At 44.6% G+C, this 24,678-nt stretch overlaps 4 protein-coding genes across 7 annotated transcripts in view; 2 read left to right on the forward strand and 2 right to left on the reverse strand.

The window, feature by feature from the left end:
- CYFIP2 (cytoplasmic FMR1 interacting protein 2) overlaps window positions 1-5,675 on the forward strand; it is a 54,696-nt gene extending 49,021 nt beyond the window's left edge. For all 3 annotated transcript variants that reach the window (XM_069868859.1, XM_069868862.1, XM_069868860.1), the window contains 3 exons: window positions 56-294; window positions 793-940; window positions 1,500-5,675. In XM_069868859.1, the coding sequence (XP_069724960.1) occupies window positions 56-294; window positions 793-940; window positions 1,500-1,667 (555 nt within the window). In that variant the 3' untranslated portion in view covers window positions 1,668-5,675. The remainder of the gene's footprint in view (window positions 1-55; window positions 295-792; window positions 941-1,499) is intronic.
- Window positions 1-24,678, reverse strand: part of MED7 (mediator complex subunit 7) — a 158,903-nt gene that overhangs the window by 92,034 nt on the left and 42,191 nt on the right. The window lies entirely within an intron of this gene.
- Window positions 11,024-20,198, forward strand: NIPAL4 (NIPA like domain containing 4). Of its 2 annotated transcripts, XM_069868880.1 has the most exons (7): window positions 11,024-11,123; window positions 12,652-12,900; window positions 14,186-14,242; window positions 15,323-15,413; window positions 16,514-16,674; window positions 16,778-17,361; window positions 17,802-20,198. In XM_069868880.1, exons 1-7 carry the CDS (start codon window positions 11,087-11,089, stop codon window positions 17,811-17,813), a joined length of 1,191 nt encoding a protein of 396 aa, XP_069724981.1. In that variant the 5' UTR covers window positions 11,024-11,086; the 3' UTR covers window positions 17,814-20,198. The 2 variants fall into 2 exon arrangements, with proteins under 2 accessions (XP_069724981.1, XP_069724980.1); XM_069868879.1 differs by lacking the exon at window positions 17,802-20,198 and having other exon boundaries at window positions 16,778-17,397.
- ADAM19 (ADAM metallopeptidase domain 19) overlaps window positions 20,333-24,678 on the reverse strand; it is a 32,839-nt gene continuing 28,493 nt past the window's right edge. The window contains exons 22-23 of the mRNA XM_069868863.1: window positions 22,670-22,816; window positions 20,333-21,899 (exon numbers count right to left, since the gene is read on the reverse strand). Coding sequence (XP_069724964.1) covers window positions 21,825-21,899; window positions 22,670-22,816 — 222 coding nt within the window. The 3' untranslated portion in view covers window positions 20,333-21,824. The remainder of the gene's footprint in view (window positions 21,900-22,669; window positions 22,817-24,678) is intronic.

Consider the following 24,678-nt stretch of genomic DNA (forward strand, 5'->3'; position numbering starts at 1 on the left):
GGGTCCATCTGTATTACGTTGTCACTTCTATTTCTTTGGTTGTCCTTCTCCTCAGCAAATAGCCATTGCCCGGGAGGGTGACTTGCTGACCAAGGAGCGGTTATGCTGTGGGCTGTCTATGTTTGAGGTGATCCTGACACGAATTAGGAGCTACCTGCAGGACCCAATCTGGCGCGGGCCACCCCCAACAAACGGGGTCATGCACGTGGATGAGTGCGTCGAGTTTCATCGGCTCTGGAGTGCCATGCAGTTCGTTTACTGCATCCCTGTGGGCACCAACGAGTTCACTGCAGAGTGAGTATCCATCTGCCACTAGTGCCATTCATGAGGTAGTGGGGCCAGTAAGCCTCCAAGATGCCCTCAGCTGCAGCAATAACCTCAACCAGTGGAGAGTAGAGGGGGAATGTGGGTCCTTGATTAAATGGCTTTGTTGTGCATGGACTTAAAGAGCTGCACAGAGCTTGAACAACTGAACAACTAGGGAAAAGAGTAGTGGACACGCCCAAGGGGAAATGCAGAAGGAGATGGGTAAGTGGGCCAACAACCTAAGTCAGAGACTAGGTCTTCATCTATGTTACCCTGTTATGCAGTCTGCCCAGCCTGGCCCTGGTGTAATTCTGCACGTCTCTTGAGTTCATTTTCACTAGGTGTAAACCCACTTTCTAGGAGTAGGACTGAACTTGATTTCCCTACGATTTCATCAAGGAGAGTTCCTGGTGCCGTGGTGGGACTTCTCTTACCTAACTCTATCCTGTCATTTCTCCCCACCCCATCACCCTGTCCTCCTTCCAGACAGTGCTTTGGAGATGGTCTGAACTGGGCAGGTTGCTCTATCATTGTTCTCCTCGGACAGCAACGTCGCTTTGACCTCTTTGACTTCTGCTACCACCTGCTGAAGGTGCAGAGGCAGGATGGGAAGGATGAAATCATTAAAAATGTGGTAAGTTGAAGGAGCTCCCAAAGGAGCTGAACCAACACACTTCTCTCTGTTTTCTGTCTTGCTTTGTCCAAACTCATAAATTAAAAAACTGGGCAGTGTTAACCTCATTGAAACTGGACATGCTCGCTGTGAGATTTCCGTCTGCAGTCTCAGCAGAGAGGCCAAGGTTTTAATTGGCTTGACAATCAAATCTTTTCTCCCAAAGCTTTTCCCTTCTTCCTGGGGTTGGGAAGCTGGAGCTGAGGAGCTGGTATTTCCAGCAACCATTCTGTGATTGCAGTGGCTCTATCGGTAAGCAGCTGGGAGTCTAGACTTTAGAATGGTTAACATAGGACCACTCACTGAAATTGTTAATACTCTGTCTTGAGTTATCAGACCCTATAATGAAGTGAGTCACTGGTCCCAGGGAGGTGCTAAATGGAACTGTTAACACATGTTACAGCTGCTTTGCTTTAGCAGAGGTTTCCAGCAGAAAGGCAGAGGTACTGGTACTTTCTAGCTAGTCAGATGATCTAAGACTCTCTTCATCTACTGTTTTTCTCCCTCATAATCTCTCCAGCCCTTGAAGAAGATGGCTGACAGGATCAGGAAGTATCAGATTCTGAACAACGAGATTTTTGCCATCCTGAACAAGTACATGAAGTCAGTGGAAACAGATAGTTCCACAGTGGAGCACGTGCGCTGCTTCCAGCCCCCAATCCACCAGTCGCTGGCCACCACCTGCTAGTATGGACACTGACCCTGCACGGGTTGGGAAGGGAGAAGGGACTGAGCCCAGAACAGCTGGGAAGGGTTGACTCAGTGGCATGAGACCTGGCAACAGAGACTGGGTACGCCTACTACACATGAGGATGCATCTTCCCATCCGGCCCTGTTTGAGTGCATGTTCTTCTGTACCATCCCTGTGATCGGTTTTACTTGTAGTTTTCAGACTTGAGGGTGGGTGGGGGTGGGCGGGCAAAACATGCTTTTCTTCCATGAAGTGGTCCAGTTTTTTTCCTGTGATTCATCCAACTGAACACATCACTCTGAAGCCATATTGGAGCCCCAAACGTGGGAGTCCTGGTGGAAGAGCTCCATGCATCCGCAGTGCCAGGAGCCCACTCTCACCACAGAAGCAATGGGGCAAATCAGCACCCCCAATGATATGTGCCACCAGCCATGGAGCAGGAGGGTCTGAAACAAGTCCCCGATTCACTCTTTGGGTGGAAGAAAAGATGAAGGCAGAATGTCAGCTGTGGCAGCACCCTGAGGATCAAATGATGGGCGCAGAGGAGCCTTGCTGGGCTGGTCTTGGATGGCTGCGTGCCCCAGCCTGGGGCTGACTTGATGCTCTCTGCCACATCGTTGGCCTTTCTAGCATCTGTTAAAGGGAGTTTTGGTATGTGGGTTTTAGAACAGCAATGATGTAGTCGCCAAATAACTCGTTAGCACTTCAGAGAGATGCAGAAGGAGAAAATGGCTTGGCTTTTTCTCTGCTATGGGACATGGACTTATTTTAATGCAGAGGGTTCTCCCCCAAAGACACATCTTGCATCGACTAAACAAGATTTTGTACAGACTACAGAAGAGGCTGCATTCATGTGAATGTGCTCTTGAATATATTAATTTGGGTGGAAATAATCACTGGTCCTGACAGGAGACAGGTGTCGTTACCTTGAACATACTCGATCTTTGATCTTTGGCCAGGGATGAGTGTTGGGGTGTTTAGTTTCCGTATGTTCTGGGATGCTATTTTCCCTTGTTTTAGACAAATTCCTAGTGGCACAGTGACCAAATATCTTTCTTTGGAGAATGGTGACTATCAGCAGGGCTTGGGAAACTTCCCATCACTCAGAAATGACTGATTATTTAGAAGAAGTATACTACAGGATAAGCATTAAAAAATACCCAGAAATTTCCAGGTTTAAAGGCATTCAGAGGGAATGCTTGAGTCTGTTTCCTTTTCCTACTCAGCTAATTTAAGATCCCCGGATACCGAGAACAAATTCAGTAGGAGCTTCAAGGAAGATTTCAAAACTCATGGTCTTCCCTGCTTCCTTTCAGTGGTGTGATACAAAAGCTTGTGTTTGAACTTAAAGGAGATCAAACCACATCTCTAGGAGAACATGATGTTAGCCTCACTGCTGACAATATTTAATTTCTCAGTGTTAGCTAAGTTATAACAGATACTTGCTGTTACAGTATATAAATGTGATAATACGTATTCCTTTAATGCATTTCATCATGCTTTGTAAACTGCATGCTATTACACATGTTAAAAAGGCAGAACCTGGGCATTTATTCTCTTGGAGGAAATATCTAATTAATTAGTAGAAACATGCCAGTGAGAGTATTTTGTCTTAGGAAACAAAAGCCAGCAAACTCCTATTAGCAAGAGGGAGATCTTGCTAGGTGGGATGAATTTGTTCTGCCAGACGCTCACCATCCAATCCCTTGATAACCAATAAGTACCCCACATGTGATAAGTGCTGGACATTTTCACACCTTGAGTTTCCTTTAATCACTGAGGTAGATGTTTAAGTTGCAGGGAGGAAAACGTGCAGCACAGTAATCTGAAAGTAAAATGAAATCTCAGGAAGTCTGAAATCTTTGAGTGGCAGGGAAGGGCCCAGCTGGCAAGGCAAGTCACTTCCTCCATGTCTTGAGGAAGAGCAGCAGAAGAGCATCTAGGACTCAGTGACACCGCAGGGCTCTTGCTCTCTATTTACTCTTCCACTAAGGATGTCAGTTCTGGTTTTCCATCATGTTCCGACACTTCTACGCTACTGGAGTGAGGGTATCTACAGATATATATTTTTGAAAGGAAGAGGAGAATCAAGCACTTTATTTTTTGTGGAAAACAAGTTGCAAGGAAGATGGATCCAACCAAGATCCTATTTTTCCTGGCCTAAATAGTAAGTGCTTGTTATTTTGGTATGAAAGTGTTGCTGAAGAAGTGGCACAAGTCCCTGTCTGGCTCTTGGAGCCACCTGTGGGCACAGCACAAATTAAATGTCTTACTGCGTCTGACATTATGGGATGTTAAGAGTCCTCTCGGAAACCAGCATGAGCAAGAAGTTACTATAAAAAGATGGACTGTGCCACACGGCCCAGTCTTAGCTACCTAGACAAAATAGGATATCAAAAAGTGAATTTAAATGCTTGTTTTCATCGGTTTAGGTCTGGAATGAATCATGAGATATTTCACCTAAACATGAGTATCACTCTGCATTCTATGCTGTATTTTTGCCATAATAATTCTCTGGAACCCTTCAAAGTACAGTTGTATGTACTTGGAAGGACAGGTGGATGCAATCTATTTGTTGCCCTCAGACTGACTGGCAAAAACTGGAAATCCCTACAGATTCCAAGGGATTAAATGTTTTGAGCAAAATGTCCAGAGTGCATGAACGAAATATAAAGCATTTTTGACTGTAGAGTGTATGCAGATCTTTTGCCTTGTTGCTCAAGCAGCATGAGTTATTGGCTAGGAATAATCTTATAGTCTTCATTTCTGAGATTTGATATTACTGTCCTTTTATTATCTAAAGGATTCAAGTAGTCTTTAGCTTCAGTTCTGTAACCCTCCTTGATTGTATATGAGAAAGAGGTCCAGGCTCAGCTCTTCAAAGAACTACATGAATATGGATTTTTTTTCCTCCTGGCCTTTTTTTAATGTTATAATTGTTAATAGAAATAGGAAGCAAATTTGTAATAGTAGGGGTAAATAGTAACAGATTGCCACCTGGCTGGGCATGTTCTCCACACTTGCAGACTTTCTGCCAAGTTTGTGTGTCTTTCTTGCAAATGTACTCTAACCCTATAGTTTTCCTTTTACAATCTGCAGATCCCTAATTTTTTTTTTTTCCTAGAGAAATGCAGACCACTGTCTGGATACTTTTAAGTCCACTAACTATGGTCTTGCTTTTTAACCTACATTTTCCTGCTTACACTGAAGTCGTCCGCAAACAACCTGGAATTTATCAGCCACCACTTGGAATGCCTGCTTCAAAAACAATTTGTTGGCTCAATACAGGAATTACAGAAGTGGGGGGAAAGCATGGGTTGTGTCATGAATGAAGTCAGACTAAGTTATTTTGATGTTCTTTCCAGCTTTGACATTATAAAATTTGACTATTGGCAGTGCACATGCCTTTCTTGGATGATGCTACACTTGACTTTAAATGATACAATAGAAAGAGGAAGCAAACTAGTTCAAGCTCAGCACTTCAATGGTTTTCCTTTTAAACTCTGACAGCACTTATTAGCATTGAACAACTTGTTAGTCCTTTTTCTCCTGCGTTACTCCAGCCCAATAAGTTCATGTGTGTTTGAGAACAAAAGAAAAAAGTATTGAAGGTGTAAAAAGCAAGAAAATATTCTCCAGAACTCTTGTCAAATGTATCATATTTGTATGAAAAGCTGCTTGAGTTATTTTGTACAATGAATTTTATTTAAGGTGAGGTATATTTACGCTTGTGATCTGATAATGGTGTTAAATTTTTGATCCATATTTGCTATGCAGCTGAAAATGATATTTTGGGTTTGTATTATTATTTTTTGCTGTTGTTCTAAAATTCAGCTAACAGAAGCTGCCATCTCTCCATTAGAAATGCTTCTGCGAGAGTAAAGCGTCTGATACATGGTGATATGTCCCGTAACACAGCAACCAACAGTGTGTACAACAAATGTGGGATGACCTTTGTGATGAAGAGAAATAAAAATTGGGCTCATTCATGTAATGGGCAGAGTTCACCTTCTGGTGTCGTCATCATTGTGATAACTGTTATTTGAAGAGAGCTTCTGGTTGCATCTAGCACAAAGAAAAAGTTAAGAGGAATAATAGCAGCGTCTTGCTGATAAAGCGTCAAATTTTTATCAATACCAAAGGAAAGAAAAAAAGCAGCTTTGTGGCCAACACCAAAACAAGCAAACAAATTTTCCTATAAAAAAGTTGATGATTCTTGAAAAAAAAGAATTGTCATGGAAGAAAGTAAGTTTTCATTTGAAATCTTGTTTTAGTATAAGAGGGCTGGGGAGGGAAAATTGTAGAATCATTTTTAATAGGATTTGACAGGCTCTACTCAAAACAAAGTTAAAGTGAGGAGCTAATTTCCTCTCATTACCACAGCCTTGTCAACTCAACAGGGGCCTTTTTTTTTTTGTCCAGGAGACTCTCCTTGCTATTTTTTTCCAAATTTCCATTTGAAACTGTTCTTAGGTTTGTGTTAAAAGCTTCCAAGGAATCAAGCAGCTGTGATTGTTGGCTGCAGAAGGAGCAGTAGGGTCCAAAGGGAAAAGACTTTCTGGGTGCTGAAGAATTAGGGTGAAACAACTGATGTGGATCTATGGCAGTGGGAGCACCTGTGATTTGTCAACAACAAATGCTGTAACTGATGTTCCCTTTCATAGCTTCTTCCCAAGGTTTCCTCATGGGAACAGCTTCCTGGCTTAAGAGGGATAAAAATGCAATGATTCTTCATGTAAAAGTGGAAGTGAACTTTATACCTTGGCCAGGCAGCTCTGTTGATCTTTCTGATGTGCTTTAACTCATGGGACATATGATGTGCCTTGCAGCTTTGTATGTCACATACTGCTGGGGAGGACTGTTTGCCTGATGGTTGAAAGTTGCTCAATGTTTACCAATTTCGACATGGTTCTGCAACGAGGAATGGCAGAAAGAACAACAGGAGTTTCTTCCTGACTGAGCCACTAATACTAGGCAGGTTGGGTGCGTTTCATCCTTTCCTCCTGCAAGATTTCTTTTTTATTTAATAACTAATTTTAGCTGCTCTCTCGTGAACATCCTAGTAGTAACACCAGCCCTAAGAAGTGCTGAGAGCTTACAGGCTTCATGGTCTCACTTTGCTTTGAGTATCAGGGTCAAGACTCTGAATTTTAGATAGCCAAGCCTAGAGGACTGGCATCAAAAATAAAGACCAACATCTTTCTTCTTCCTAATATTTTGAAATATGTTTATATCTTCAGACTAAAGGCATTTAAACAATGCAAAGAACAATCATTAATGATTGTTTTACTCTTTCAAAAGCACAAAAAAATGACCCTTTCTGTGACCCCTTCTGCAAGCCAGGAATGCCTTTCGCATCTAGTTTTCCTTGATTTAGAGTTCTGATGCAAATATCTGCCAGATAAGATATCTGCAAACAAATGATCTGCTGATTACCTGACACTTCACCTTGTGGCATCCACAGTTGCTCTGATGCCCACTAAACATCCACCCCCTGTCTGTCATGAACCCACCACTCCTCTTCTGCCAACATATGTGGTTTATGGAGCCGCAGTCACCTGGATCACTGAACTGATCTTGATCAAAAAATTTTACAGCCCTGGGAGAAACAAACTGGGGGTGTGTTTTGGGGCCTAATGACCCTGGATCACTCAGCTGCTCCCCAGCACAGACCCACAGGTATGTGCGCAGAAGCAGGGCATAGGAACCCCCCCATGGGTTCGACAGACTTGGGAACTCTCCCTGTTTGTGGTGTTGTCTAAGCTCTTGTAGCATGAAATTATATGCTCTGCAGACACAGTTACCTCAAGAGAGGCTGAATTAAAGGCTGTCTACTCAACAGTGTCTGGTCTTTTTGACTTTCAGCATCCTTTCATGTACTGCTGCAATCATCTGAACACCAGGCAATTCCTTCAACCACTACACAATCAGAAAGAGAAGGATTTACTCTCTCTTTGAAGCACCAAGTAGCTCCTTCAAGCCCTCAAACCATACAAAGCCACAGCAGAATATTGCAACCCTGTTCTGAAATCAGGTTTCCACAGGAACCATGCCTAGAAGACATCCAAGGGCAAATGTTTCCATTATCTGTTAGCAGGATACTTCCACCATTATTAGTAACACAGGACAATTGATACCCAGTATTTTTCAGTCATTTTTTTCCAGACTAGAGGAGATGAGAAGAGCAAGGAAAAGAAAAGCCTTTTGATGTTGCTAAAGAGGTTATTTGCATGCAAAGCTGTCTTGCTCTACCCCCTGGATTCCAGTCAAGTTTTTTGGCCTGCAAACCAGTATTTCAGGAGGAACTGCATTGTTAGAAGATGAGTTGCTAAGGAAGACTCCCTGATTTCTGAGGAGTTATTTTCAAGGAAGCATCTGATGCCAGTATCAACCAGCAAGGTCACAGTTTGGAGCTGAATTCCCTTAATTACAGCCTTCCCATTAAAATGAGGATATGATGCAATAAAAAGGCATTGGTTGCATCCCTGGTTTATTGTTATCAGTCTCAACTTGCCCTTGACTAAGTGTAGCAGGCAATTCCGTGACAATCCTACCTGGCTTTTAACTTAATAAGCAGACTTGCTAAATCCATCAAATGCAACCCCTGTGACTTTGTGCTTTTATGCACCACACCCCCGCAGCCCCTGCACCAGAGAGGAAGAAATACATGACACACTTGTGTCCTGCAGTTGGTTGCAAGAACTAACTGAAGATTCTCCCACAGCAGTGACGAGTAGGCACATTCTTTCCCTGATATTTGACAGAGCCAGCTCACACTGCAATTTCCCCTCCTTTTGGGACCTCTTCTCTGTCATGTCTCCTCTCTTCGCAGAATGGAGAACAGCTTCTCTTGGAGATCTCACCACCTGGAAAAAGTGGCCCGTGGTATCAAACATCTTTGGGGATGAAGGAGGCAACATAAACACATAAGCATGTGGTCACATTACCCTTTTCCCTTAGGAAACCAAGTTGACAGAGGAAGGTAAATCTGTGGACAAAAGTGCCCTCTGCTTCTGACTGCACCACCTCCTCTGGCATGGCAGTAATTTATGATCTTGCACCATGACCAAAAAGATTATTTTAATCCCAGATTCCTTCCATAAAAAATTGGCTCCCTTCCTAATACCTTTTTGTGCACAATGGGCAATTGCAGTCTGCACAGATGTCAAAAAAGCTCACCCATAAAAGCTTGGAAATTATTTGGATGCAGTTGAATTGCCAATAACCACATCACGATTAGGACTACCCAGCTATGAGCAAGACCTCGGGGTGCTGGAGAAGGTCCCAGCAAAGACAAAAGTGCCACAGTGCCCCTGAGCACCAGAGTGAGCAGGTGGAGCAGGTTGCGAGGGGATGGGTGACACAAATTCCCCAGCCAGCTGCAGGCAGTCAGCACTACAAACACAACAACACTCATCCCACTCAGCCATCACCTCGGTTTCTGCGATCAGCTTCGTATTCACACATTGCACAAATAGCTCTTACTTGCATCGGTGAGTAAATTCCCTAAATAAAGTCCAAATCCTGCCATCCTTGTCTTGATATGGGTGCCTTTTGCCTGCATAATAGGTAACAGCAGCAGGAATTGCTCCCAGATCACTGATAAATCAGCATGTATTTCATTTCCGACATCCAAATGCACTGCCACGTGGTTTGGATTGATTATCAAGTGCTCCTGTGATAAAGGAGAGGACATGGCATTTTGCTGGCACAGTCTCTCCCAGCCAGTGACCTGCAGGTCTGGGGCTGATGAGCAGACCTGGTTAAAGTCAAATGACTCACAAAACACTTGAGCAGTACATTTGCTGGAGAAAATAGTTGTACGACGATAGGGGAAAAAAAGTAAATTTTCAGACATGTTCTGCAGATCTTGCATCTTTATATTGCTTTATGGCAGATTCCATTTCTACCTATAAATGTGGGCTTACTGAAGAAAAGCTATTGGTTTTACTTAACCTCTGCTGACCTACAGGAAAATCTAGCTAACAGCTCCTGCTACAACAAAAGGGCTTTTGTAGTGGCAGCAGGTTTCTGTGTACACATGGCCACTGCACACAAACACAGCAACGAAGGATGTGGGAAGAGGAGGGTGGGAATGAACACAAAACATACTGGTTTGCAACGCATTCCAAAACATTCACAATCTAGTATTACCACAAAAGGTTTTGGCTTCAGTGGGAGGGGAAGCAGATGGAGGAGCTACAGCCCCCGACATACAGCATACGTTCATTGAAGGAATTTAGCCTGACCTTCAGGCCTTTGCCCAGCAAGGGCAGGGAACCCCACTCTCTCAGGACTTTCATTAGGATATATCCATCTTCCCTAGACCTCTGTATGTTTCTGGCCCCTCCAATCTCATCCTTCAGTCCTACGACCTAGCATACACACCCATAGTACTAAGAGGACAATAATAAATGTCAACGCTCGATGCATTTCTTGCTGTATGAACTGCAGCTGTAGCCTCTTTCAGTACAAGGAGATATCTTCGTAAGTACAGAATTTAATTTCTCGTTTACTTTTAATTTCTGTTCCACCACGCTCAGTGCACAAAGTCCACAGATTTGCAGGGGGCACAACTTACTTGGCGTACGCCCAGCGTCCCACAGCTCAGCCACCGCAACTGAGCTAACACACAACCAGAAGCACATCCTCCTGCTTCTCTCCTGCTGCGTACCACTGTCCTATGAATCATAGAATAGAATCATAGAATAGCTAGGGCTGGAAGGGACCTTAAAGATCATCTTGTTCCAACCCCAATGCCATGGGCAGGGACACCTCCCACAGGATCAGGCTGCCCAAAGCCCCATGCAACCTGGCCTTGAACACCCCCAGGGATGGGGCAGCCACAGCTTCTCTGGAAACCTGTGCCAGTGTCTCACCACTCTTGTGGTGAATAAATTCAACCTAATGTGTAGTCTAAATCTGCCCTTCTCCAGCTTATATCCATTCTCCCTTGTCCTATCATCACAGGCTTTTATGAACGGTCCCTCTCCAGCTTTCTTGTAGCCCCTTTCAAGTACTGTAAGGTTGCTACAAGACCTCCTCGGAGCCTTCTCTGAACAAGCCCAACTCTCTCAGCCTGTCCTCATGGGAAAGCACAGCAGAAAGCCCTGGCTGGGCTGAGCCAGGGGAGCTTCATCCCTGCTGAGGGCAAGGGCTGTCGGACCCACCCGCGGCTGCTGCCAGCCGCCTCCGCCGCCTCCTCCTCCTCCTCCTCTTCTCCCCGATCCCGGGGCAGGGCAGCTGGGGGGCGATAGGACGGGGTCTTGCAGCGCTGCAGCCGCCGGAGCAGCGAGCCCAGCCCCGTCCCGGAGGAGGAGGAGCCGGCGGGGCAGGTGTGCCGGCAGCGAGCCCAGCCCTCCCCAGCGCCGCCAGCAGCGGCTGCGGCCCCGGGATGCTCTGAGAGCCGGAGGACGATGGAGCGGCTGGAGGCGAACGGCAGCTGCGGCAACGGTGGGTGCGCCCCAGGGACCCCGGGGGAGGGCTGAGCCCGGCACTTTGGGGCTTCTCTTCCTTTTTTTTTGAGGTCTGCATAGGAACAGGGGAACTCCCTCTATCCACAAGCCGCACAGCAGCCAGGGCGGCGCGCTGTCAGCCTCACAGCTTGCAGAGGAGCTAGGATTTAACCTTTTCCTTTAAAAACTACCTAATCCTGTGGGTCATGGCCCCATCCCACTGCTTGTGCCCAGCAGCACCTTGTGGAGGCTTCTACCCAACCGAGGAGGCGAGTTGTTGTCCCTGTTTCCCGGGAATAATTTCACAATCGAGGAAGTTTTTCCTTTATAAAAAGAAACTTATTGGGGAAGGTTTGGAAACTCATCTAGAAAGTAACTGGGATTTTTTCCGTTGGTAAATGTTTGGATGCGATTCAGATCCGAATCCTCAAGCACACGTGCAGGGGCCGTGAGGTGCAGCTGCAGGAGATCTGAGACAATCTTTAAGTTCAGGAAAAAGGTGGGAGCGATGCCCAGGCTGCCAGATGCGCTCAGAGCAGTTTAGCCATTGCTACCCTTGCCCTTGTAGACACAAATATTTGCTCTGTAATGCCTACAGGAGTTCAGGCAGCAAATTAAAGTATTTTAAAGTCTTTAAAGGGACTTTTGTGACACTCCACCTGGCTGCTCCTTTCCCCACAATCACAGTCACGCTGTAGCACACTTGGAGTGAAGATTGTGATAGAAAGCTCTGCTGGGTGTGGTAGGAGCATCAGGGAAGAAGAAACTCAGCAGTTTTCTCGCCCACAGACAGCAACACACCTTGGCTAGAGACACGGGGGCTTAGTGCTTTTGATGTACAGCAGAGAACTGTGACTGCTTTCAGTCCTTCCACACTGTCAGAACTTGGCATGCTTTACGAGCACTCAGAAAATCTGCAAATAGAATAAAATCCTTAGTCAGTAGAGGCAACATGTAGATGAAACTTTGGTCTGGGACAAGCCTTACAGCCATCCCATGGCACCACTTGGTATACAGAGCTACAACAGGTACACAGTTACACAGTACTGGCATCGCTCCACAATAAATCCAAAGCTTTAAGCTACAGATGAACTGGCAGGTGCAAGGATTAGTTGGCTGGAAAGCACCAAAGCCTTTGAATCAACAGGGTTGTGTTGATACAGCATAATTCAAATTTGTAATATGGAAGTTTGGTAGAGAGACTCTGGCATAGATATTTGGAAATTCAATTTACACTGTTACAGTGATCCTTGTGGCCTTGCAGTTCAAAGTGTAGACTGGCAGATATATTCAGTGTCACCGAGCTGCTTGAACTACACTTCATAAATCTGTCACTATACACCTTGCCATTTCCACGTGTGAGTAAAGAGGTGTCCTGGGTTTTTGAGAGCAGGTGGGCATGTGCTGTTAGGTGACAGCACGAGTGGCTGTTCAGAGAGACTGCTGAATCAATCCCAAAAGCAATAGCAGCACTGTTGCTAGTCATATCAGTAATTTGCTCTCTTATCTTAATGGGGGTTTAATAGGGTCTCTGGTCACCCTTTCATGCCTTTCCCACCGAGTCGTCTGCCGAGTGATTGGCAATGCTGACCCAGCTGACTCTGCTCAGGACAATGGGACTTCAGATAACTTCTGGATAACCCATCTGGAAAGCAATTATGGATTCTACATTGGCCTGGGCTTGGCTGTCTTCTCCAGTTTCCTCATTGGAAGCAGCGTCATCCTCAAGAAGAAGGGGCTGCTACGGCTGGTGGAGAAGGGAGGCACCAGGGCAGGTAAGGCTTTTGTGGGGGGCAGGAGGGAGATGGTCATCCAGCTGTTCCCAGAACCACACAAATCATCCAAACTCCAGCACTCGTATGGCAGGGGAACACCTCTGGGTACACATCAGCTTTCCATCAGCAAGGTAAGAGAGACCTTTTCTGCATGTCTATTTGTGTGTGAGATTCAGACAGCAGTGTTCTGCTGGAGCTGAGGAGCTAATTTACAGAGCCCTGCATTGGAAGGGCTCAGCCAAAAGCAGCATTCCCCTGCCTTGCACCTCAAGTAGTAAGTCACGTGCACTGTGTGATCAGATGTGCACCCACCAGAAGAACAATACCTGCCCATCACAGGTCTTACATGGGAAAGCGTGAGACCAGGAGGAAGCAGAGTGTTGAAAGGTATTTGAAATATGTCGCTTTGCACAAAGGTGCAAGTCTCCTGCTCCACAGATCAGAGCAGAACAGCACAGCTCCACGACCCTACTCTTGTTCTTGTTGATACACTAGCCAGCTTCGCCACCAAGGCACTGAGATAAGGAAGTGGCCCCTTATCTTGCATTAGCAGGAGCTGTTTATTAATGCAGGACTGCACGCCTGCCATCTGTGTGTACGCTGCTTGTGGTTTTCAGAAGGGATACTTCTGAGGTATGTTGCTCAACAACATACAGATAACTTTCCCCTAGCACCAGTAACTTAGGGTGAGGCAGGTGTTTACGTGCACATATACTTGGATGGAAAATGTTGGAGGAGCCCTGCCTAGAGTGGAGTTGCACTGTGGAATTGGACATATCCCAGCAACACTGCAATCATGCACTCTGGCAGCTGACCTGCTTGCATAATTACAAAACAAAATAATGATAATTAAAATACTACTGCTGCCCATTTCTGGCCTAGGAACAATTCTTAAATAATTTTAAAAAATAAGTCAGTATCACTGTCCCTATTTTATTGTGTCCCCATATGGGATCACAGAAGCATGGAACAATGAAATGACTGTCTAGACTCAAACAGCAAACCTGAGCCGCAGACCAATCTTGAGTCCATCCCCATCCCCTGCCATTAGGCTGGTTTTATGCAATTCCTGAACTTACGGGGGTTTGCTTTTTTGGCGTTATATTTGCACTCAATGTAATGTCCACGTAGGACAGCATGTCTGCATATTCTGTGCTTCCAGGCTGATATCTTTGTCATACACTTGATTTTGCAATTTAACCCTCTCCAAAGGGACGTTTTTCATCTCTTTCTCCAAAGAAAAAGGTTGTTAACTCCTGCATACCTGTGTGTTTTGCTTCCACAGGAGATGGAGGCCATGGCTACCTAAAGGACTGGCTCTGGTGGGCTGGCTTGTTAACCAGTAAGTAGAAGCTGTTCCCATGTCTTTGCAGCTTATCCAGGCTGTGTCCTTGTGAATCAGTTGTGGAATGAGCCCAGCATCTGGTGACTTAAAGCCTTTTTTCTGGCAACTTCCCCTATCAGCAGCAGAGGTACCTCAAGGGGAGTGGAGGCTGTGAGCCACATGAGGTCTCCCTCACCATCCTCCTGCAGAGCTGGTAGGACTTGCTAGCTCAGTTTAACCCGGTCAAAAGCATAAGATGCCAGGTTTTAATAAGGCAGCTGGCTGGTCTGCTGGTGTATTACACACAGGGCAAACACCCTCCTGTGTGTATCTGGGTTACATCTGCAGCATAAGGGAGACAGCAAGGAGATGTTGGTAGTGGCCCCTCTCTTGAACGCAACTTGCTTCGCTTAGACCAGTCTTTAAATCTTTTTCATGCTGCAGTATTACAGAGTCTTCTGAAATTGGACTCATGGCTGTGCAAAGAGCAGTAGAGGTGTTTTCAGAGCATTTTTTTGTGGCTGTTACGACTGCAGCAGCAGCAGCTCAAGGTGCCCTCACCTTGCTCTGCCCTTGCAGCTCAAGGTGCCCTCACCTTGCTCTGCCCTTGCAGCTCCTGCTGCACAACCACCATAGCACAACCTATTAGTAAGTACACAATACTCAGTGCTCAGGGAGCAGCAACGCTCAACCAGAGAGTGGCACCACAGCCCCAAAGAGACACTTTGTGGGTTAGGAGCAGCCTCCCAACAGCTCCCACAATTGCCCACTCCCTCATTAATTACCCAGATGCACTGCAGCTGCCTGGCTGGGCTATGGGGCTCTAATGGGTTAATATGGGCAGCTGTGAGATGGCCAAGCCCTGGTGCCCCAGCCCTTCTTTGTGGGGGCTTGTGGCTCCAGGAATGCCCCTCTGCTTGCATTAATTTGTACAGGGGAGATTTCCACCCTCTATCTGGCTCTGTTCAGAAGCAGCGTGAAACCCTCATAAGAAAACCCACTCGCTAACTGATGTCTTACTAGTTTGCAAGCCCACAATCTAAACCACAAAAAGTATGCTGTATCTCACTGGTATTTATTTTTCTTGTGTTTGTTTAGTGGGTGGAGGGGAAGCTGCCAACTTTGCCGCCTATGCCTTTGCTCCCGCAACTATCGTCACGCCTCTGGGGGCTCTGAGCGTGCTCATAAGGTGATTAATGTGTCTGAAGTTCGCCTCTTTTATTTGCCTGTTTGTTTTGTAACATGGAAAGACTTGAAATGATGCTAATTTGATTTATTCTGCCAAAAGGAAAAAAAAGTCACAGTGTTTTATAAAAAATGCTGTAACAGTTGTTTTCCTTTTGGGGGATCATTTGGAAACCACTGAATTAAGCAGTTTGCCCTTCTGGAAATGCTGTATGTGGATAACAGCCACGTACACTTCAGGTTAAATTATTGCAAATATCAATATTACTTCCTTAGTTATTCCAACTCTTTAGCCAGTTGAAGGTTGGTTTGGTTTTGTAGTGAACAGTACTAAAAATCTAAAAGACTCTAACATATCTGTCTTGTTTTTTAAAGTATCTTTTGTTTGACTTCTGTTTTTTAGTCTTTTAGGGGACTCTGCTGTTGTGGTTTTGTATTTCTGCCTCTTGCCAGATGGGCTGAAAATCTATTTTTTTGTTTTATTTTTAAAAAGGAAATTTGTATCAAAACACATGACTCCAGGTACTGAAGGCTTTATAGAAGGGGTGTTCATGTGAAACGCATAAGCAAACAGAGTTAGGTCTACTCTGGTGTGTGACCCAAAATATTTATGGAAACAACTAGATATTTTTGTAGATATATCTGTAGCCCCAGTACCTTCAGAGTTTCTCTGGGGCTTAGTAGTTCAGATGGTTTGCTCTAGTTAAAATGAATCTAACTCTTTTGCTATCAGGTTGCTTTTTCCTCTCTGCTATGCTGAACGTTGAAGTCATTTCCTTGGGCACTAAAGGCTTCATAATGCCCAAAAGCTCATGAGTGAATCTGGAGACCTTGAAAATGTTTTTGAGGATATGCTAACACATTCAGCATTTTTTTACCTTCCTGCTACATGAGCCACGACCTATAGATTACACCTGTATCTCTGCAGGTTTGGCTGTCAGTAGATGCAACGTGTTTGTGTATGAACACACTGGAACCCAACAAATTTACTACAAATTTGTGTCCTTGTATCACATGAAGGCATTCTTTACCTTAGTTTAGCTGCAGTTCCTTCTTTAAAGGACTATAAAACACGAGTTGATGTTGGGGTTTTGTCCCATGCAGTGCCATTCTGTCTTCATATTTGCTTGGAGAACGGCTTAACCTGCTAGGAAAGCTGGGCTGCATGCTGAGCCTTGTGGGGAGCACCGTGATGGTGATACATGCCCCAGAGGATGAGGAGGTCACCACTCTGGATGAAATGTTGTCTAAGCTGAAAGAACCAGGTATGCAGGAGGTTGCATTTTCTCTCTTGAGGCTGGGCAGTGCGTACTGCTCTGTCCTCCATACCCGCTGCTGAGTTTTAAGTTATTTCTCTTTCTCTTCCAGGTTTCCTCACTTATGCTGCGATCCTCTTGGCCATCTGCTTCCTCTTGATCTTCTACCTTGCACCCCGCTATGGCCAGACCAATATCCTCATATACCTCACCATCTGCTCTGTTATTGGTGCCTTCTCCGTGTCCTCAGTCAAGGGCCTGGGTATTGCCATTAAGGGCTTCTTTGCTGGCCAGCCAGTGCTGCAGCACCCGTTGACATGGATCCTAGTCATCACACTGGTGGCATCCATCACTACACAAATTAACTACCTCAATAAGTCTCTGGACATCTTCAACACCTCTTTGGTGTTTCCCATCTACTATGTGCTGTTTACGACCATCGTCATCACAACTTCCATCATCCTCTTTAAGGAATGGGTCACCATGACCGTGGTGGACATAATTGGGACAGTTTGTGGCTTTCTCACCATCATTTTGGGAGTGTTTTTACTCCATGCTTTCAAAGACATGGACATCAGTTTAGGGAATCTACCACAAGTCTTCCAGAATGAACAGCAAGCACCTGTCACCCGAGATGACAAGAACATCCTGATAGAGGTGGACAACTCCAGCATCGCCCCAGATGATAAACCCAAAGTATTTATGATCTACACCTAGCACATTACATGCAAGGGTCTGTGGGTTGGGTGAAGGGGTTGATGTCAATGTTCCAGATGCTAGTGAGCAATTTAAAAACGGAAAAGTAGAAAATAAAACAGTGTCTTATCCAAGGCTTGGTAGAGTAAAGCCATGTCTTTCACTGGGGTTTTGGATTGGCTCCTTGTCATAGTCTGGCACCAAGAGGTATGTTTAATCCTCACTGGGCTTTAATACATTCAGCCACTGAAAATGAAAACCCTCTTGAAACCTGATGCTCCTGGGACAAAGCTCTTCTCTGAGGCCCTTTCCCATCTCTTATGCTTGGCAGGGATGATGTTTACTCTTACACTCCTTTCCCTAGGTGGCCATTGATGTGTTTATTTCCAGGTCCTGATGGAGTCATTGACTAGTGTTTTTTTCTTTTGTTTCCTTTCTAGGTGCTTGCGTGAACTCTAAAATACACACCAGTATCAAAAACAGAAGTGGGAGACAAGGACTGAATGCGCCACACCTGCTATTCAGACTCTGCTCATCAATCTTTAATTACTTGCTCTGCAAATATGGGTCAAGAATGTTGGTGAATATAGGTAAAACTTGGCAAATTTTGGAACAGTTGCTCACTTAGGCTCAGGGGCAGGACCCAAGCCATGAAGTGTTTTTACGGGACCATGGCAGAGAAATATTTTTCCACTCCTGTTTTTTTGCAAGGTAAAGGAGTTTTCCTGCAGCACAGTGTTAATTAGTATTCTGTGGGGGTTTGTTTGGGTTTTTTGTCTTTACCACCTATGGTGCCCAGGCCATGTTGATGAGGTTTGTGAAGCTGCTGCGCCTGATCCAGACCTCACCCAGGCAAAAGGCAGCCCCGCTCAGGCTGGGAAGCTCTGGCGCGATAAACTGTGTCAGGAGAAACACTGCCCTCATCCTCAAGACTTTGTGGTCTTCGAAAAAATCTTTTCAGCCAAGAGTGAGTTGTTGTAAATTTTAAGACTTTTTTTTTTTTTCTTAGCAAATGTCTTGACCTTGGAAAGCCCCCCAACTCTTTGAGACACATGACCTGGCCTGCTATCAATCATTTAATCCCTAAAGCTTTTTTTTGTTTTGGTTATGTTTAGAGGGAATTATGAGCTCTGTGTTAAGAGCTAAAAAGACGTTAAGTTGGGTGATGCTCTGCAGAGCTGTACAGATGCAGTTTATCCCAGAGTGGTCCCACACCTCTCCATCTCTCTCAGTACAGCATGGATGTTACCTGAACTCTTTGTCACAGCTCATCTTCAAAACCCTCTGGGATTTATATCAGTGATGAGGACAGAGGACTGAGAGACATAACATTTTCACATCTGGAAAGTGAAAAAGGAAGGTATTACGATAGTTAAAAGTTTCTCCCATCTTGCTGCTGGGTCTTATAGCACAAGGAGACTGGAGCTCATTTTTCTCACAGCAGATCCCAAACAGGGATCAGCGAAGCCTGAGCCTTGGTCCAGAGGCAGCTCTGGCTGGATTATCCCTCAACCACAGCACACACTGATGACGTCTGGGATGCTGATCTTGTTATACCTAGGTCTGAGCATCACTGAGCAAATGCAACTTGGGGTTGGAGGGGAGAGGAATATACAATCTCTTATTTTAATAACATTTCAGTACTTTTTTTTTGAAAGTGGAAATGGAAATAAAGTTTTTTTTCTAAAAAAAAAAATCCAAAACAAGAAGAAACACAAGAAAACCCTGTTTCAAGTGGATCTTAAAGTTTTTAATGATTTATCTGATTTTATCGGTGTAGCTCTAAAGGATAAAGAGGCTCAAGGACAGCTGAGTACAGCAGAAAGAGCATCTGGGTCAGAGAGCAAAACAGCAGCGACCTCCTTTGGCAGCTAAAAGTAATCCAAACAATTAATTCCAGCTTTGGTTTTGCATCCTAATTGATATACTACTTTATGCATGTTATTTTAGAAACAGATTGTAAATGGGAATCATCCTTCTCACTGCCTAGAACTGCATTTCATTAAGACCATTCCTCCAGCTCTCCTGCCATCTCTGGACAAATGCCACCTATAAAATGAAGGTTTGAACCAAGGTAATAAAATGGCACACAGTGACAGAATGCTTGTTAAGGACAATTGACAAATTTATTAAAACTAGGCAAAAGGCACAATGAATGGCATTCTTCAAGTATTTGCATAGATACACAGAGAGCATTATTGTAAACCATTAATATGTGGACACAGGAGAAAGTGAGATGTATTTTGGTGTGTATTCTCCCAAGTAACATCATCTTTTACTCCTCCTGCAGTTCTATTCTCATTCACTCAACTTGCACTCAGATGAAAATTTAAAAGGACTTACTTAAAACTGCCTTTTGGAGACTATGATATCTCAGCAATCAAGTTTTCCATTAGGGTTTGGGCACATCCAGTTGTTCTCTGAACACCGTGTGTCGGAGGGACATTTTTAAAAAGCCTGATCCCATGCTCGCATGAAATAGTCAAAATATTCTTAGTGCTTTTTGGTGGCCATTTGATAAAGCTCAGGGGCTGTAGCAGAAATATGCTGCTGTCTTCAAGCGAGGGCTTCTTGTGTTGAATCTCTGCTACTACAGTGTATGTACCATATGTGTCCAGCTTACTGCTCCAGCTGTGTGTGGGAAAATACACTATTTTATAGGCACATTAGCTGCACCTCAAGAAACAACAAATATGGGAGTTGTTTGAATATACAGGTTGTTTATATGTGATACATTTCACCTGTAGAAAAAGACATACAAAGATTAGAAAGTTCATGCTTCATTTGCCATCCCTTATTTGAGAGAGAGAAGTATTTTAGGTTGGTTTGTTTTCTAAATATATAGGAGGTAAGAAAAAGACCAAGATTTTCAAGATAAGGAATAATCAACAAGAAATTCAAGACACACGCTGTGTACTGTTTTCTTGTGGAGAAAGAGGTAGTAAAGTTGCAAAAAACTAGTGTGGTTTAAGTCATCCTACAGTCACACTACTACACAAAACTATGAATTTAATGAGTGCTTAGGGTTTATGTGCATTTTTCTTCAATCAGTAGAGCTGAGGGAAAGAGAACCATCAGACAAGACTTTTTCTCTCTGCCAATAATATACTTTTCACATGTGCAGCAGCAATCACACTGAGGATTTGTCATAATAAATCAGACACAACAGAACTGTTATTGTAACCATAGTTCCAGAATTCCCTGTGTTCTCCTAGGAAATTATTTCAAGGAAAAAAAATTGGCATAACAAAAGGTCATCCTTCAAAATCCTGAGAAAACATGTACACAAGCCTAAGCCATTAGAAGAAAGAAAACCAACAAATTCGTAAGGGAGGGTCCACAGGGTCAGAACCATCAGCTGCTTGAAGTGCACACAGACAGCTCTCTACACTCATGTCCTGGAGAAAAAAACCCTGCAGTAAATGAGCTGCTCTACAAAAGCACCATGTGTTGCAGTAACGTTTCTGCTCTTTTACCACCGGGGCAATTTCAAGGGAGGTTTCTTACTGATATGAGGAGCACACACCCTATGCTGAATTACTGCTCAGCATGGACTGAAGCCTGAGGAGACACATGCAGAAGTGTCTACTGATCCACGGTACCGCATACTGGAGAGGAAGATTCTGTACTGCCTTTTGCTGATCTTCCTTCTGGCCATTTGCTCCATGTTTTCTTCTAGTACCTTGACTGTGTCCCAGTGACAGAGATGAGGTTGCATGGGCCATGCTGGAAACACTCTTGGGTCTTGCAGCACTGAGGCAAGACAAGCGAGTGCTGCAGGACAGGTTGCAATGCTCTTGCTGAAGATGGTTAAATGGGAAAAATAATTAAACCACTCTATTCAAGCTAAACAAGATCCATGGTGACCTACAGATTATTTCCACCAGGAATATTTTCACGGTTTGCCCCCTGTTGTGGTCTCCATTGCCACCCACTGTAAACTGAGAATAAGCTGAAGAAAGTTATCAGTGGCTGCCTTCTGCTCTCCCAGGAGGCAGCAGTTTCTGTATAGCACCAGTATATATATATATATATATGCTCCTGCAGCTGCATGGATGGGCTGAGGGAGCCAGCAGGGCAGGGTCTTAAATGAAAGCCCATCAGGGCCAGCACCTGCACTTACAGCTTGTTCTCCCTGGTAACACTTAAATAACTGATTAAAAACATGTGAAGCCCACATCCCTGCACTGGATATTGCACAATAATATTTAAGTACCATATAAACAAGTCATCCCTATATGGAAAAGGCTATCAGCAGAGTGCTGAGTTCAGCTTGGCATGTACCAGCACGGTTCCTGGGGCACTCCTGCCAAGCCTGACTGCAGCTTGTTGAGTCACGTGGGAAACAAGTGAGGCTAGAGGAGAGGAACCAATACATTGTCTGTGGCTGTGAATATTTTTCATGTGAGAAGGCCATCCAGTCTTCACTCGGTGAAGGTCAGAGCTAGCCAGGAACAATTGGTTCATGAGTGCGCATGGGAGCCTGGCTGTCCCCTTTGCAAGATGTTCGCTGCTCCAGCTGCCCCAACACCAGGATTCTGGGTGAGATGGAAAATGGGGAAAAGAGAAATGGGTGAGCATTGATGAAAGACCATATGCTGCCCTCTCCCCTTCCCAGAGCTGATGTTACAGCAGGCCAGGGGAAGCTTGTCTCTATTCACATGCAACATTCACACCCTAATGCATCACACAGGAAACTCTCCTGCTTTCTACCAGTGGTGCAATGACATTTATGCTTTTTTCCCATTTTTTACAGCTGGCCTCAGTTATGTTGTTGGCTGCAGGCAGCACCTGTGGTGTGTGAAGTTGAGATTTTTCATTTTAAGGGGTCTAGCTTGCAGGTAGCTGAGCTCAGCGACTCAAAGTCTCTTATTAAGGACACTTTTGGGAAACACTTCCTATAGAGAAAGCATTTCCTTAGCCATGGCTGGAGAGGCTTGAGGGGGGTTCTTTCCCTTAGTGGGGTCCTCAAGTCATGTATGGACTTACCTCTTTTGCTACTCTTCACTAACCATTCTGGGTACACACACCCTCATTGCTCAGCCCCACTCACACAAATGTTTTACCTAAGGAAGTGCTCAGGGATGTGGAGGACTGGATTAACTGTTGTTTAACATAGTAAATGCTTAATAAACAACACATAAAACCCGAGGCAACCAACCCAACAGCCTCTCCATTTCCACCATGTGGGGCTGTGCAGGAAGGTGTTTTGCTGTAAGATAACAAGGTTACTCCCCTCAGAGTAGTTTTATGCCCCAGTGATGAGGGGATGCTCATGCATTTCTCACTATTGCAACTCAGTGCCTACCTCTGCCACAGGCTGGAGTCGTCCTGGGGTTCTGGGGTGTGCAGGAGGCAATGAGATGGCAGGGCTGCTCCCCGGCCAGGCTCTGGGTCTAGCTGGGACAGGATTAGCTGGCAAAGCTCTTTGAGGTGGCCGGGGCCTGGAAATATCCTACATAAGAAAGAAATGGTCTTGAATTCTGAGTCTGGAGAGATGCCTGGCCTGAAAACAGAGATAATATTTTTGATTATTTCTTTTTTAAGTCTGAGACAACAGATTAGATATGAAGCTGCACACCTCAATGTCTCTAGTTTGGAGATAGCCCCAAGGATGTTACAATCTAATGGTTGCATAATGAAAACCAGGAGAAACCTTAGAGTTTGGGCAGGAGTTTCCATCACAACTCAGCCTGTAGCACCCCTGACAGAGACAAAAGAATGAAGGCGTACAGGAAAAACTGTGTTTGCAAAGACCTCTTCCTCTCTGAAGCAAGAAAGAAGTGCAGATGGCTGCTGCTATTACTTATCTTATTAGTGGTTTTCAAAACTTAAGAGTTTTTCACCTATCAAGCTTCAGGAAGATCAGCTTTAGACTGCTGAGCAGCTGGCCTCAAACAGAAGACACACAAACAGGCTAAGAGGGTTACCTTGCACTGCCTTTTAACTGGAGCTGTAGGCTGAGAACAGAGCAGGTTATATTCTGGCTACTAAAGGATCCTGAAGTTTTGAACCAAGTTTCAAGAATTTTGCAAGTACTAGGGAAACTATATTCCAGAACCTTTAAATTAGCCCCATCATTGATGCACTTGAGGTTGAAAGCAAGCATACACTCACTATGAGATTGCTCATCCAATGACTGTAGACTTGTGTATATATATGTGCTTGTACACACGCAACCCCACACCCACCTACTATCATTTATTACTTTGTTTGTGTGCACAGCTGTCCCTAATAGGATGCTCCGAGCATTATATTTTCCATTTGTCTAATGAATTTCAGTGTAAAGCATGCCCCTGGGGAGAAGTTACCCGCGCATGAGCTAACTGCCTATTGTTGCTTAGTCTCTGTGCTATGTTGCTGGCTTTCGAGTGTTGATTTAATAAACACAGATGCACTAACAACTTGGAGGGCACCCAAAAAACGTGCAGCCTCCTTAGACTATGCACAACTGTGATGTTCAATGGCTGCATCAGCTGATGCCTAGACATCTATTGCTCTCTGAGGACCTTGCCATGTGACTGCAGGAAGGGCAAGGGGACTAAATCCCATCAACAACCAGGTCCAAATAGCTCCTATAGGAATAACGAGAAAGCAAATCTGGCTCATACTGCAAATGTCTAGGAAGGACACTGACACTAGGTTTCTTTTGAAAATGCTAGGAAAAGTGGCCCATCTAGTAGGTCTGACTGAAATAAAGAAACTGGATGCATTGGGAAGGGTACACAACAGAGATTGTGGGGAACTTGTCAACAACCAGCTGGGAAGGATACCTATTCCTTTATTGACTGCAGTCATCTTCCTGCTTTTGTTTTAGTTTTCTTTCCTGCTGAAGTGCTAGCTGTTCACAGGAACAATGGAGCTAGAAACAAATCCCATTCAATAAAATAATTTGGTTTTGTTTTCCCTTATTTCCGTCAGAGAGTGCCTTGGAGCCACCTCCTGCTATCCCTTGCAACTGAGGCCTTTGCTTCTTTGTTGGCCTTAACGTAATAAAGCTCATAGGGAAATATCTTGGTAAAATGGGTTTAAGTCAGCCTGAGTGATTTGCCATCTTTTCCATAAGAATGTGGGAGCTGTACTAAGCTTAAAATAAAATTGCCAGCAAGAGAAATAAATCAATACCCTTTCTTTAAAATCCTCAGAATAACCTCACGGCTAGGCTGCTCACATAAGATGGGGTCAGTCTGGATTAAGTCTAATGTTTCCTATGGAACGTCCTAAAGGTCCCTCTTCTGCTCCACATCACAATTTGCTCAATATTCCTGAGGCTTTAGTCCAGGAATGACAAATGCAATATACCTGTGGGATCATCCC

Source organism: Phaenicophaeus curvirostris, chromosome 15 (genome assembly GCF_032191515.1).
Source record: "Phaenicophaeus curvirostris isolate KB17595 chromosome 15, BPBGC_Pcur_1.0, whole genome shotgun sequence".
NCBI lineage: Eukaryota > Metazoa > Chordata > Aves > Cuculiformes > Cuculidae > Phaenicophaeus > Phaenicophaeus curvirostris.